The sequence below is a fragment of the Sander vitreus genome, chromosome 12 (assembly GCF_031162955.1).
Source record: "Sander vitreus isolate 19-12246 chromosome 12, sanVit1, whole genome shotgun sequence".
Taxonomy (NCBI): Eukaryota; Metazoa; Chordata; class Actinopteri; order Perciformes; family Percidae; genus Sander; species Sander vitreus.
Window position 1 is genome coordinate 17,555,821 of NC_135866.1, and position 15,478 is coordinate 17,571,298.

Consider the following 15,478-nt stretch of genomic DNA (forward strand, 5'->3'; position numbering starts at 1 on the left):
ACACCACATATTGTAAACAGAAGGAAACTATACACACCTCAATGTGGCCGATTTGAGCCATAAACTTAGCAAAATCTGTTTCGAATTCAACTGTCCTTGGAGCCAACATATCATACTGCTTCCTTTTCAGATTCATGGATACAGTGTGGAATTGTCTGGCCAGAATCTCAATGCCCTCAATATTTGATTTTCCAAGAGATCCGAACATCTTGAACACTGTAATTATTTGTTTGATCTAAAATAGATAATGCTTATAGTTACTTGGCAATGCTTATGGTAACAGTGGGATTCAAATATAAAAAGTTAGCGTGGACTGCACCTTTACGAGTTGCTTGCAGAAGGCCTCAAACTTGCAAAAAATCTGCATTTCTGAAACCTCAAAGGACCTCTTTCCAGGTCTTTCCATTGTTTGTTTCTTTGTTTTCTGGAAGCAAGACTGATACTCCTGATATAAGCAGATACAGTCCTGCCAAAAATAAAAGATGAATGAAAACACTTGCATGCTAATGTCAACATGTGCTATATTAAAGACTAACCAATGATACCACAGACGTTATTCATATAGGTAGGTGTCATCATCACCTGCATTTTCTTGACAATGGTATCAGCATCTTGGTCCCATATTAGACATGTGCCATTGTCAGTAATATATGATCTGCACGCAGTAACCATCTGATTTGTCACCTGAAATTTTTTATTTACAAAGTAAATTGGGTCCTTAAATTTCCTGAACACAGCTTATATTTTTCTGACACTAAATACACTTACTTTGATGAACAGTGAAGATATCTTTTCACTGGTATTGTAGCACAGTGAAACACTGTAAATCATTTGAATGGCATTGATGACGTTCTGCACGCTTTTCATCATAGTGACCTGAAATCACACATCCATGTATATCTATATTATTAAACTTCTACTGAACAAGTACTTTGAAAAATGCAACAAACTCACCTTAATACATGATGTACTTAAAAGTTCCTACATGCAAAATGTTTAATATTACCAATAAATCCATTGACTCTTATACCACTATCACACCGAGAACTCATCCAGGGTTGACTTTATGTTTGAAAGGGTTAACCTGCGTTGACGTGGGCCAATTTTAATGTGAATAGCACACAACCAGGATCCCTAAGTAGCTCAGGAACAAACAGTGCAAAAAATATGAAGAAAAAAAAAAAAGTGCGATGGCAGCAGCATGGTTTTAGCTACATTGGAGGTGATTGACTATTCGAACCATATGGAAATGTATCAAGACCTTGAGGAGCGGGAGCTCCTGGCAGTCTATGGTGAGGAAGAAATTAAGGGGCAGATGACCGGGACAGTGAGAGACAACGTAGTGGATGATAGCATAACAAGACTAATCTGGTCCGCTTTCCTCCAGCTCCGGTCGGACAGGCAAGGGAAGAAACGCCATTCCAAGCAGAAATGATGGCATTAACGTTACATGTGATGGGGTCGTGCATATCATGTCAAATGCTTTGCATAAATCATAACTGTTATGTCATGTTTTTGTCTTTACTTTCTATCTAATTTTAATGCTGCTATCAAAATTACAGTTACAACCACAGTCCAGCAGTACAATAAAATGCATTCTATTCTATGATTAAAAATTGGGGTAAGAAAGCCACTTAATATGTATACATGTGACAACACTGCATAATTAAACCCCCAAACCCATAAAGTCTGGGGTTGTGTTTTGATGTTGAAATGTTGTTTGAAATGAAGTAATCATAATATTACAAGCCAAACCAGCTCAGTATTTTTTTAATATTCAGGATTCATACGCATTTTAACCAATACTTTTCCATGACTTTTTGGCAAATTTCCATGACTATGTATTCCTGAAAATGTCAGTCGATATTATACAATAAGAATAAAAATCTGTGTTAAAGTTTACCCTCAGAGGTTTAACAATAAAATGAATGACAATTTATGTGGTTCATAGTGGGATTCGTAATATCGCGCCCCGAATAGAACGTTGAGGTTAAGACGACGTGAAAATACATTGATTAATCACATATTATTATGCTGTGTTAAAAAAAAAAATCCATGACGTTTCCAAAACTTTCTGGGTCTTTTTATGTTTCCAAAACCTTTCCAGGCCTGGAATTAGCATTTTTCAAATTCCATAACTTTTCCAGTTTTTTTCAAAACATATGAACCCTGAATATTAAAGTTAACTGTGGTTGTTATTTTTATCTTTTAATATATACTGCATAATGAGGAACTTTAATAGGTTACAAAACACTATTACAGCTGGACTGGATTATGCCACTGAAAAGGACATGTAAACCCCCCGCCATTGCTCCCGGGTTGTGACCCTGGTCGTATCAACACGTGTTGACTGGCTCGGTTTTGAATTGACAAAAGAAGGGTTCAACACAGGTCAGATAGCCCGGTCTGACCATGTCCCTGGTGTGAAAGAGGTATAAATATAGTTACTGTGTCTTTAATTTTAACCTGATGTCCACTAGAGGTCAGTGTATCTAAGGTTTAACCTACACCTGCTACACATGGGCTGCATCTGAAATAGTTCAATTACTCACTATACAGGGAATTCTACATCAACAGTGTGTTATTGTCAGTTATCAAAAACTAATTTGGATTGATGTCATGCGCAATGCACGATGGTAGTTGTTGGTTGGTGACAATGCATGTTCAATACGTTTTATCTTGCTTTATGTAAATATTTCAGTCGAGGTTGTAATTAATCCTTACTGTAGAAAGTAAAAAGCACTACAAAATGACACACATTTCTAAAATGAACGGAAATCCATTTACAACCTAGGTCCTTAACACTTGGGTAATTATTTTTTGAAATACTTCTTTTAATCTGCTATTTTAATATATTGTTGCTGAATTGTGTTTCTACATATTACTGTATGTATAGAATTACATAGACATGACTAGGTATTTATCACATCCAATTATTGACTATACATACATACCGGGTCACTGTTGTAAAGAGGTTGACAGACTTTCTCCAGTGTGTAAAGGAATTTTACATTGTCTTTTGCTTCATTGGCGCGATCTGTTATCGTGGCATCCAGCACCCTCCACATCTACATAGGTGCATGCATGTAAAGGTTACATTTTGAAAAGACAAGTTTAAGAACAACACGTTTTGGATTATTATTAATATATAAAAAAATTTAGGAAATCCTCGTCCGTTAAATGCCCTTCACAAATTACTGTAGCCGAGTAATGTTCAGATTGCAGATAAAAACTAAGGACAACAAATGGTAAAATGTCTTTAGACAAGAGTTATCGATGATCAATTTGCATTTTTCATCCATTACTATAGCTCATGCAACAATAACATTTTCTATCATATAATTTGCACTTATTATTTTAAACGGAATCAGTTAGTCACATTGCGTCTTTACACACATCAAACTGTAGTCAGATTCATCAAAACCTGTTAAAATGCTGTATAATAACTTCTTTAGCTATTACTTTGTTGAAGTTTAACACTCAAGCTTCCTTACCTTCATAATCTTGGAATGGCTGATATGGAGCACCATTACCACTGCCTTACACTCTGGGCCTTTGATGTGATTGATGATGGAGTTGAACCGTAAAGACATTTTTTTCCAGTGTTCCAACTCACTTAATGGCCCTGCAGAATCAACCCCTTTCCTTAACTGATCACTTTCTATCAGGACCTGATGATTATGGATGCAGAGAATGGTTACAATTTCCTTTTACAGAGCAGCAATTCAATCAATTAATCTACAATGAGATTAATTTAGGAAGTAATCAGCTTTAACATTTCAAAATATGGATTAATTAACTATGGAAAATGTTTAGTGTCTAAAGCTATCTGCAGTTTCCATTTATATTTTGGACCAACTGCATAGACCATAAATATGCTCTTAATGACATTGTATTGTTTGTCTTAGTTCTCTAAACTTTGACACTGGGAGAGATCCTGTTACTGTTTGAAATGTGACTGCCTTTTAGTTAATAATAACAAAAATAAAAGTTACCAACCTGCTCGATTTTCTTATACCATTGCATCAGAATTTCTTCCAGCCGATGCACCATGTCAGAATTGGAAGCTGCAACTTTCATATCGTCAAGGGAGGCCAATTTAGAAAAGTCAATATCTGTGACTGCATTCAGATGAACTATACTCTCATTGCTCATCTGAATGTCTGGGGTACAAACAAGAAAGACAGAGTACAAGATTATGAAATGTACTTAATGATCATCATTTGGTTACAACAATATCATTGTTAACAGATAATGGAACAAATGACAATTTTAAAGCAATTAAGTATGACTTGCCAAATAATGTTGAAGACATGTTACTGTTATGTCTTCTAAACATCAAAACTTGACAGATTAAAAAATTATAATAATAAAATAAATATTAATAATAAAAATAATTACTAACCATCTAAAGAGCTAAGGAAACGTTTCATTGTGTACTTGAAGTTCTTTTTAAATTTTCCTCCATGTCTAGACTTATCTAAGACACCCCAGTTTTGTGCAGCGTCAAGAGCTGGTAGCAGGAAGTTGTAGGCATTCCTTGTTGCTTTCAGGAGGCCCTCTCTGGCATCAACCATTGAAAAGAAGATCTCCTACAAAGCATCAAGACAATATCATCCATTACTTCACAAAATCAAATGGCAAAGAAGTAAAGACTAGCTCAGTGCCAGTTACATGGTCATCAGCTGTGAGCATATTTGTAAGTTATGCAAGACCTGTTTTGAATGACAATATTTGCCAACTTTTCCCAAAATAATACAGGTAATGCTGATTAGCTTCATCTGAATGGTTGAAAGGCTCATGAGTACAATTAGCTGTTTTGTTAAATAGTAAGTAAAGGCATTTTAACATACATTAATTGTTAACTGTTACATATTGCTATTTTAGCACACAATTCATTATTAGTTTTTCCTCTAAAAAAGGAGAGGTAGGCCTACATGTGAAATCAGTATATTTTAAAGGCAAGCAACAACCTCCTTTAGCACATTAATAATAATTCTGACTGATATGCACATTCAACAGTGATTTTATTTGACTATTTAAATACAATCATTCAACGAAAACATGTGCTTATCACACAAAAACTAATTACAAAAACACACAACTTTTAAGAACACATTAAGGAATGTCTTACCTCATGTATGTTTTCAAAATTCACAGGAATGTCCACTCTGGTCCTTGTGAAAGTGCAGCAAATGCCTGTAAGACATGTCTGAGACAGATTGGCTAAAAACAGCCTCAATATTTTTCCCCCTTTGGTAGTCCCAGGATATGAGCGTCCACATTCTGCAATTAAATCCATATGGTTTTTGATGAGATAAAAAACTGTAATGGACCTGTACAACAGATATAGATAATATATACCAGACTTTAAATATTTACCATTATGGGGACAAATACAATCAATTATGCAATACAAGTATTCCTACCTATTCCTGGGACTTCACACTCTTGATACACAAAGGAAATGGTTTTACAACCTCCTTTGGCGAAGAAATTATCAAAAGCAGCCAGCTATTGAGCAAGAAAACAAATAAAGACATAATAAAGTAACATAGGCATGAAAGACATTCAACCAAAAAAACCAATGTTCCTGTCATCTAAGATAGAAACATTTATGAAAATGAAAACTTCTTCCTAAATTCAAGAGCAAAGAGTGCCACAACAGTACTGTGCTACAGTATGTCATGAATTGACACCAGAAATACAGAGTGCACATTTTTATCCACACCCTGTGTAAGGTTTCTTTTACATCACAACTGAGCACTTTGGGCCATTTGAACCAAACCCTAAAGGCCCAGACACACCAACCAGATGGCCGACCCTCGGCAGAAAAGGCAGTTGGACTGATCAGTCTCCCTGAGTTGGTCAAAAAAGTGCCTCGGAACACACCAAAGCAACGAGACGTAATACGTCTCCATAACAGCAGGCAACGCTAATCTGCTAATCAGCTGATTGGACGAACACGTCACGTGGGTCTGGTTTCTCCGGAAATTCAAAGACAGACTGTCATGGCGGCTTGCTCAGAATACGATCTCATATTTTACTAAATTAGTTCACCGAAACGTGTTTCTGAAAACATTTTAAGCGAGAAATAGGCCATGCAGTTGCTGAATCTGTCTTCATTTCAGATCGATAAAGGTCAGTTTAAAAGATTTTCGTCCGATTTTGAGAGACTCTAGTCACGCTCATTCCGCTCCCCGTTTCCGGGTTAGCACTCTACCAATCAGATGGGTCATTTGAGTCCGACTGCCGGCAGTGCCCGCCTTCCGATTCAACATGTCAAATCGGCCAAAATGAAGGCCGACAGCCCCTCAACGGACGACAGCACGGAACACACCGAACAGACTCGAGTCACTGACCTCGCCAGACTGTCCAACGGCCGATTATCGGGTTAGTGTGTCACGACCTAAAAGCGCTTCGTCGGATAGTCAGGTGTGTTTGGGGTGGTGTGAAAGCAAGTGTGGACAAAAAAACCGAACTCTGGTCCGCTTGAAAGCAGGAGTCTCGGTTCCCTTCCAAGTGCACTAGAGTTCAGGTCAATTTAAGTAAGAATGCAATTCGACCCAAATATAGGAAGTGAACCAAAAAACAGTGCATTAACTTGCTTGCAATTTCAACCTTGCACACAATTTACGGACTTATATAATGATTTAAGGGATGATAACTTCCAAATCCATAACCTATAATGACGATTCATACATTGCTCGTCATCTGTGTGACAACACATCATAATCTCTCTCTCATCAGGGCCCGCTTTCTCCTTCACTCGCTGTCTTGTCAGCTGCCGAACCATATGAAAAATGCAACAATGTTGCAACTTTACCCCCAAATCCCATGGAGTCTACCAAACTATAGATGTGAAGCACACTTATCTTCTGTATCTTCCAGTGGTACTTTAGTAACAAAAAGACATGGTGGCAAACTGAAATATGCACTAATATGATGTGTAGGCTGTTTGCAACAATATTGGAATCATAAACCATCCAACCATGCCATCATGTATATTATGTTCAAACAGAGTAAAATCAAAACGTGAACTTACTCGTGCCAATAATAATAATAATTTAAAAAAAATGCTCAGTTTCCATCTGGATGGTAAAATGAGAAGGTACACCAGATGCAAAAAGGATCTTTTTATATCAATTTGGGGTCTTGGCTTTCTCATTTATTTTGTTCAGAGACCTGATTATGGCCACATGGAAGACCAAACTGTCCATAACCATTGGGACTCCATTTTTTTGCACATTGATTGTCAAAACTCATGAGGAAAAACTCACAGATGAAGAATCTAAAATAAATTCCTCTACTGCTATTGGCTCCAAGGACAGCCTGTCAGCCAGAATGTCAATCATGTAGTTGTGTGCAGTGTTGAGGAGCATCTTTCGCTCTTCTCTTGCCTGCTTGTATTTGGCCTGAGGAAAACAAGTGTTGTAAATAGTAGTAATAGTACTTGCACATGTAAAACAGCTTTACCATAAGTTAAATGGATTTGTTTAATTGTATTCTGTAAGCCAGCATGTAAGGGTGTCAAATTAATTTAATGTTACCTGAGATTCATGCTTGTTTGCATTTGAATCATATGCATCCATCATAAAGGGCTCTGGCAATATCACCACCTTCTGCGTATTCTCTGTTAGATGAAATAAAAAATAAAAACATAATTAGCCAGTCTCTAGCTAGTGCTGGAGCCTTATGAACAAAACGCCTGTTATTAAGTTTAGCAGACCACGCAAGCAAATGCACACAGTGACACTTTGATGAAGCCCCTAAGAGGTGGAAATATCAATAAGATGATAAATTAGTGTATTTTTTTCACTAAAATATGGCAGTTTTTCAGCTGACATTTATGATGACAGTTGACGGGATTGACGTTACATTTAACGGGTGGTTAACGTTCAGCTAACGTTCATGTACCGTTGCGAAGGCATATTTGTGTTGAAAACGTAGCTAGCTAGCTAACGTTCCCCTGAGCTAACTAAAGTTAAATACAAGTAAAAGCTAACCTAAGTTATTTTATTGTAAAAGTTGCTTAATTCGTTTCGGTTATTAACGCAAGGTTAGCATTAATTAACATCAACTAATTAACCCGATGCTAGCGTTGACATTGTGATAACTAGCTAGCTAGCTAGCTAGCTAACATTAACCGTTAGCAAACCATCTCAGAGTCCGTTTGCTGTTAGCCTAGCTGTATCTTAGCTACCTCTTTTTAACTTTGCAATATCATTTTTTTGCTCTCACCTAAACTCAGTCACCGATACAATTAAAGATGCCCATCGGTGCGGTTTCTGTTTTCCAAGTAACGTTAAGTTAGATAGTAGAAAAAACTCGTTGGTGTTTCTTGACCGCTGACAATGAAGTTTTTCAAAATCCAGCCGTTATCAACTGTTGCCGTTGAAAACACTGATGCCACGCGCTTTGGCCGTTAGCGCGAGAGATTACATGCAAAAGATACCCGACATTAGTTTCAATCTCAACGTTCCTATCTAACTTTCATTTTGCTGATGGCCTTTCCCTGAATTTTGGGGTGCTTGTTGTAGTATTAGGACATACGAGGGTAGGAACCTTGTGCAGCGCCAGCGCAGGTGACAGTTGAAAGGAGGGTCAATAAAGTCGTGGGTTAACAGGTTGCTGTGTGGTTCTTATGTAGCTAGAGCTTCCAGATAGGCTCCAGTGCCCCTATAAGCCATCGAGCATGGTGTCAGAAGACAAAAGTACACGTTAAGGTAGAATTAAACAAAGTCTAGTTTAGAGACCGCGCTAAACCATATTGTCACAATGCGACGACATGAATGAGTTCCAAGTCTCTCCACCAGATAAATTCACGTTCAAAGCTGAAGACTGGACTAGCTAGTGGATAAGAAAGATTTCGCATCGCGCCTGGATTAGACACGCAATCAGATGAAAAGCAAGTGGATGCGCTGATTTAGCTAGCTACACCATGGGAGAGGAGGCGGAGGCGGAGGATATACTGGTTTCTCTGCACCTCAGCCCCGAGGAGGCGAGTGAGTACGACACGGTCAAGAGAAAGTTGGATGCTCGCTTCGTAACACGCAGAAATGTGATCTTCGAGAGGACAAAGTTTAATCAAAGACAAAGAAATGGGTGAGTCGGCTCACAGCTTTCACACAGCGCTGCATTACCTAGCGGAGCACTGTGGATACGGGGCTCTGCATGGTGAAATGGTGAGAGATAGGGTTCTGAGAGATAAACGCCTTTCAGAACAGTTACAACTGGATCCTGAACTGACGCTAGAGAAAGCAATTAACACAGCTCGACAAAGTGAGCAGGTGAAGAAGCAATAAGAAATGCTTAAAATGAACTTTAGAGCGGATATCTCCAACACGCAGCTCGACAGTGTGCACGGCAGCGCACGTTCAAAACAAGTAAACCGCAATATAGGCAGACAGACAGCAGGAAAGACACACACAATGCAAAAGATGTGGTGATGCAAAAGGGCGTAGCCTGCAACAATGTTCAGCTAAAGAGTTAATGTGCAATAACTGCAAGAAAAGGGTCATTATGTGCCAGAGTGTGCAAAACGAAAAAGATGTGTGAAATACATGTAGCTACAGCAAATGAAGACACTGATGAGGATGTTGCATTTCTGGGTTCACTGTCAGCTGATGCAAACCCCAGTCCATGGATGACAGGCATAAATGTGGATAACAACAATGCAGTGTTCAAAATCGACACAGACCACGTGACATGCCACACCTTCAACCTGGCGATCATGTGTGGGTCAAGGACATGATGGAGAGAAGCACAGTGGTATCTACAGCTGGCACGCTAAGGTCCTACATTGTCGAGACGCCCAGGGGCTCCCTGCGAAGAAACAGGTACCAGCGCTTGTGGCTCCTGAAACACCAACATAACTGATCCAGCACCTGAGAGCACTGTTCATGACGTGGTACATGCTCCTGTCACACCTAAAGTCCAGTGTGACCCCAGTCAGCAGACTCCAGTGTGTGAGAGACGTTTTCCTGCCAGAATCAGGAAGCCTCCCACTTACCTGAAAGACTTTGTTTGTTCAAAAAAGTGAAACCTAATTTTAAAAGAGAACAGTCGATTGTTGAAAACTTTAGCTGTTTGGAAGGTGCTGTTTAAGTGTTTACAGAAGCATCAGTTTAAAATGTTTCAAAGCTAGCAGTATGGTAAATGTTAAGAGGAGCCATATGTGTTATTATTGCTACTTATTTTGATATTTGAATGATAGAACCGTTATATGTAAACTGAAGATCCTTCTATTTAGAATTTGAATAGGCTTATTATGTTATTAATGAATCTGCACGGACAACATCCTTAATTTAGAAAGGGGGATGTAGTATTAGGAGATACGAGGGCAGGAACCTTGTGCAGGTGACTGTTGATAGGGGGGTCAATAAAGTCATGGGTTAACAGGCATGCTGCTGTGTGGTTCTTGTGTAGAGCTTCCAGATAGGTTCCAGTGCAACTATAAGCCAACGAACACTTGTCAAAGGTTTAATTATGTTTGTCCATATATTTCTTTCAGTTGTAAGCCCTATGCGTTTGCGCACACAGTAGCGTTGTTTCAGTTTAAATAAAGGTTTTTGTTTAAGTAAATCCAAAGATACTCTCTGGTACATCCATGGTTTTGCTACGTTTTTGTCGGGGCTGAACCATAGACTGTAAAAAGGGCTGAACCATAGGCTGAACTAGTCTTGCATTGCCAGACCTATCTCTACAGCGCTGTGGAGAGGGCTGAACATGCCCCATTTTATTTTCTGTATTTGATATTTGGCACCCTCTATAAGTTTTTCTCAAAATGGGGGTCCTTTGGAGTATTGCAGGGGGTAGAGTTCTTTTAACATGTTTATTTAAAAAAGTAGTCATGCATAATTCCTAAAATATGTATACACTATAATAATGAATGTATTTAATGATTGCAAACATTTGAAATGTAGTCTGGCCAGTAACAAACTTTTCCAGCATCTATAAGGCTCACTAAATAATGTGTTATATATTGTTGTTTAATCTGCACATAAGTTAGCATTTAGGTGTTTTTCAGTTACAGTACAATATTGTTGTTTAGGAAATAAGATGCCTCTTTAAATAGCTAGGACTTTGTATTTCTACTGAAAACGTTTTGTGCTGGTCTGGGGTACAAAATATTTCGAAGGGGGTAACTTTACATTATTAAAAACAGTTTGAGGACCACTACCTGCTCAACAAGACTGTCGCTATGATGACAAAATCTAAAAGAACCACTGACCCCGGATCAGACTGCGGCGGGGACATATGTTTCGTGGTCTACTCTTATTGGTCCAGACACACAATCTTGTTGTCCAATAGCAGGCAGACATCTGTTCGCTGAAGCGACTCTAAAATACACTCTTCTCTTCCTTATCCACAAGGTATTCAATACTCAGCAAGGACGTTGTCAGAAGTGGAAAGTTGAGTTGAGATGGGAAAAATGCAAGTCTTGGGTGTAGTTTCGGTAATATTAGCGGTGTACTGCGTGCATGCAAAGGTTTACTTTCGGGAGGAGTTTCTGGACGGTGGTAAGTTTGTTATAGAAATGTATAACACTAACGTTAACTGGAGGAAGTTTTGCATGTTAGCTTGACTGTTAGCCATCATCATGTCACAATTATCATCGTCAGATTCTCTTGAAAGCCTGTTCTCTTCACGATTATTTTTCAGTCGGTGATTCAGTGTAAACTACGTCCCGTCTCAGTTTCCTAACTTTAACTGGTTGGCAGCTGGCTAACTTTAGCAAGGCCCGTAAGCTACAGACGCTTAAGTTAGCTGTGGCCTAAGTTGTAGTATACATTTGTAACGGTAACGTTAGCTAATCAAACGAATTTCACCGTTTTGATAATTTCAAAGAGTCACGCCAATAAACGTTGACAGTAGTAACGTTAGCTTGATATATTTGAAAGAGGTGCCCCGAGTGTTGAAAACTCAGCAAACGAACTGGTCTTTTTCTGTTCAGATGAATGGAGAAGTCGCTGGGTAAACTCCAAACACAAATCTGATTATGGAGAGTGGAAACTAACGGCTGGCAACTTCTATGGAGATGCTGAGAAAGACAAAGGTAAACGTTTTGTGTTCTAATCCACTTTTTATAAAACAAGAATCACGTGCTTGATTAAGAGTAACTCTTCATTGGTCAATTCTTATATTCAGTCTGTGTTTAATTGCCTTGGTGTCCCTATTTTTCTAGTACAGTTCTCCACACTCTTAGCCAAAGAGAACCTATTTTGTTTTTGTCTTGCTAAAAAATTCTTTACACTTTCTTTTCCAGGTCTGCAAACAAGCCAGGATGCTCGTTTCTATGCTACCTCTGCCCGTTTTGAGCCTTTCAGCAATGAGGACAAGCCTTTGGTCATTCAGTTTACAGTTAAGCATGAGCAAAAGATTGACTGTGGTGGTGGCTATGTGAAGGTATTCCCTGCTGACTTGGATCAGGCTGACATGCATGGAGATTCCTCATACTACATCATGTTTGGTAAGTAATAATGTTTCATGGTAATGACCAGTTATAATTGAATGGTTACAATAACAATTTATTAATTACATTTATTTCACCCAGGCCCTGATATCTGTGGCTACAGCACCAAGAAAGTCCACGTCATCTTCAATTACAAGGGCAAGAATCACCTCATCAAGAAAGAGATTAAGTGCAAGGTAATTCTGGCATTTTAAATTTTGAAAAGTATTTTTTTTCTTCTTTTTTTTCTTGTAATATACATACAAACGTGCATTGCCTCTGCACCAGTGGCTTAATTCATACACTTCTGTTTCATCTAGGATGATGAGCTGACCCACATGTACACGCTAATCCTGAATCCAGATCAGACCTATGAGGTGAAGATTGATAACGAGAAGGTAGAATCTGGCAGTCTGGAGGATGACTGGGACTTCCTGCCACCTAAGAAAATTAAGGACCCCGAAGCCAAGAAGCCAGAGGACTGGGATGATCGTGCCAAGATTGACGATGCTGATGACACCAAGCCTGAGGTGAATAAGCTTACAAATATTAAGTAATAACGTTAAGCAACCTCATCCAGCATGAAAATTTACTTTTGTTCTGTTTTGCACTTACTGAAAGTGCTGTAACATCCATGGTAAAAGGCAGACTGGAGGAGTGTTTTTCAATTTCTCTCCTAGATTTCCACAGCAGTCCTGTTCAACCTGTTCAAAGTTCAACTTTCATCTTTTTTGTTCTTATTTAGGGCTGGGACAAACCTGAAAACATTCCAGACCCTGATGCTAAAAAGCCTGAAGACTGGGATGAGGATATGGATGGAGAGTGGGAGCCACCCATGATCCCAAACCCAGAGTACAAGGTAGACTGAAGTTGGATTGTCATGTCCAGAGCTTATGCTTTGGGTGATCTCCTCTGCCTGAGAAATGGTTAACATTTACTCTGCTAAAGCCATTGCAGCCCAATGAATATCTTCTGTATTGCAGGGAGAATGGAAGCCCAAACAGATCGACAACCCCAACTACAAAGGACCCTGGGTGCATCCTGAGATTGACAATCCGGAATACAGTCCTGATTCAAACATCTACAAGTTTGACAAAGTTTCTGTTTTAGGACTTGATCTTTGGCAGGTGAGAGAGAAAGACATCATCTTTGAATAGTAATGTTGTTGCAATAGTGATGCTTAAACTACACCGTGCCATTTGTTACTGTTTATTTTAGGTGAAATCTGGTACCATCTTTGACAACTTCCTGATCACAGACGATGTAAAGGAAGCAGAAGACATTACAATGGAGACATGGGGTGTGACAAAGGTATGTTGGTGCTGGTATTCTTTTTAAACCATAGGTTGTCATCTGTACAACACATTAAGCTATTTCCAGTGAGATACTGAATAGAGTAGGTGACATGGTTTGTCTAAATATAAACTTTTCCCACAGGAACCAGAGAGTAAAATGAAACAGGAGCAAGATGACCTGAAACGGAAAGAAGAGGAGGAAAAGAACAAAGAACAAGACACCGAAGTTGATGATAATAATGATGATGATGATGATGATGATGATGATGGTGGTGATGATGATGATGATGAAGACATTGATGAGGAAGAAACAATGGATGACATGGAGGAGGCACTTGCAGAAATGGATGACGAGGAAGCAAAGCCTAAAGATGAGCTTTGAGGAGGTGTGGTCAGAGATTTTTTTTCTGTCCCTCCTTTAGAAACTGTCCTGTATTTCCCAGGGGTATTGTGGCTGCTGTGCATCCTTTCCCTGAGATTTGGACACAACCCAATTTGGGGGGTTGCAGATGTAATTGTGGGGGGGGTCCATTAACAAGTGTTTGTTAAAGGACTTAGTTTCTCTTTGGTTTTAGTCATGATATTACTCTGTTGCCCCTGAACTGCTGGGTTGATTCTAAGGTTTTTCAACAAAAGTCTATTCCTCATTGTGTAATAAGGGAGGCACTGACATCCACTGTTTTCATGATTTTCTTGATCTACACATCTACTTTATCTGCAGATTCTCTGGCACAGGTTGCACCGTTAACCAGAAGCTGTGATAAAAATGACATATTGAGATTTGCAGAGAATAAGAATTAGCCCTTCAGATTTTTTACTTTCCAGGATGAAAATTCCTCTTGCAACCTGGTGAAACAAAAAATGCACATAACTGAACGTATAATGCATAAACCATAAGACTTTCTGCATAAGATAATCACAAAAGTCAAGAATGTAATGTAACAAATTTTGGTCTGTGGCACTGACTTTATTTTCCTTTCTACACTCTAGAATTCATAATTGAATGAAGTGTAGACATATACATTAATAAAGCAGACATAAAGTAATCTTCATCTAAGTGCACAATGAAGTTGTTTATCTACAGTGAAGTGGCATGAATGTCTTCATGGTAATGTGATGGAACCTGCATTATATTCTGAAAGTCTGGATAAACAGATGGTGAGCCCCTGGTGTGACTCATGACATCACGTAGGGTCACACATTTTTATTGGACAGAATGTTATTGATACCAACATTTTTATTAAAAAGATATAAACTTCTGGCCTGGTCATATTTGTACTATATTTGCACATTTTATAACTATATAGTTAAAACTATATTATAATTATCTGAATTTATGCCCACATTCTCCATGTTTTGCAGTGTTGCACAGAATGGAAAACAAAAACTTAGTTTTTAAATCTAAATTAGTCTGACTGGCAAAGAATTGATGCACAATATATATATATAGACTTTTTTTGCATTCAGATTAAAATAAAGGAAGTCAGAGTTGTGTTAATATATTTAACTTTTTGTAAAAAAAAAAATTAAAAATGAAGTGCCCTTTTTTCACTTCAGCCCCTGCCCCCCAAAATGTCTACGCACGTCCATGTATGGGTTCACAAATTAAGTTCCATTTCCTCTAACTGTATATAATAAACTATTTTTAAATTCAAAATTAGGAATTACATTTTTTTTATAACAAGGACGTAAGTGGAAAAGTTTTCCTAGAGATTTCTTGTACTCCAAA

The 15,478-nt window shown here is 38.4% G+C and overlaps 2 protein-coding genes across 2 annotated transcripts in view; one reads left to right on the forward strand and one right to left on the reverse strand.

Moving 5' to 3' along the window:
* The window catches only part of LOC144526277 (dynein axonemal heavy chain 8-like), a 39,266-nt gene extending 31,671 nt beyond the window's left edge, over nt 1–7,595 (reverse strand). Inside the window, exons 1-12 of the mRNA XM_078263640.1 lie at nt 7,551–7,595; nt 7,281–7,415; nt 5,430–5,514; nt 5,135–5,286; nt 4,406–4,592; nt 4,000–4,163; nt 3,495–3,671; nt 2,955–3,068; nt 769–876; nt 583–684; nt 320–466; nt 38–235 (exon numbers count right to left, since the gene is read on the reverse strand). Coding sequence (XP_078119766.1) covers nt 38–235; nt 320–466; nt 583–684; nt 769–876; nt 2,955–3,068; nt 3,495–3,671; nt 4,000–4,163; nt 4,406–4,592; nt 5,135–5,286; nt 5,430–5,514; nt 7,281–7,415; nt 7,551–7,595 — 1,614 coding nt within the window. The remainder of the gene's footprint in view (nt 1–37; nt 236–319; nt 467–582; nt 685–768; nt 877–2,954; nt 3,069–3,494; nt 3,672–3,999; nt 4,164–4,405; nt 4,593–5,134; nt 5,287–5,429; nt 5,515–7,280; nt 7,416–7,550) is intronic.
* A 3,760-nt stretch (nt 7,596–11,355) lies between these two features.
* calr3b (calreticulin 3b) lies at nt 11,356–15,008 on the forward strand. Its single transcript, XM_078264212.1, has 9 exons — nt 11,356–11,522; nt 11,957–12,058; nt 12,269–12,472; nt 12,557–12,651; nt 12,775–12,984; nt 13,200–13,313; nt 13,438–13,581; nt 13,673–13,765; nt 13,892–15,008. The coding sequence occupies exons 1-9, from the start codon at nt 11,426–11,428 to the stop codon at nt 14,129–14,131; spliced, it is 1,299 nt and encodes a 432-aa protein (XP_078120338.1). The 5' UTR covers nt 11,356–11,425; the 3' UTR covers nt 14,132–15,008.
* The last annotated feature ends 470 nt before the right edge of the window (nt 15,009–15,478 follow it).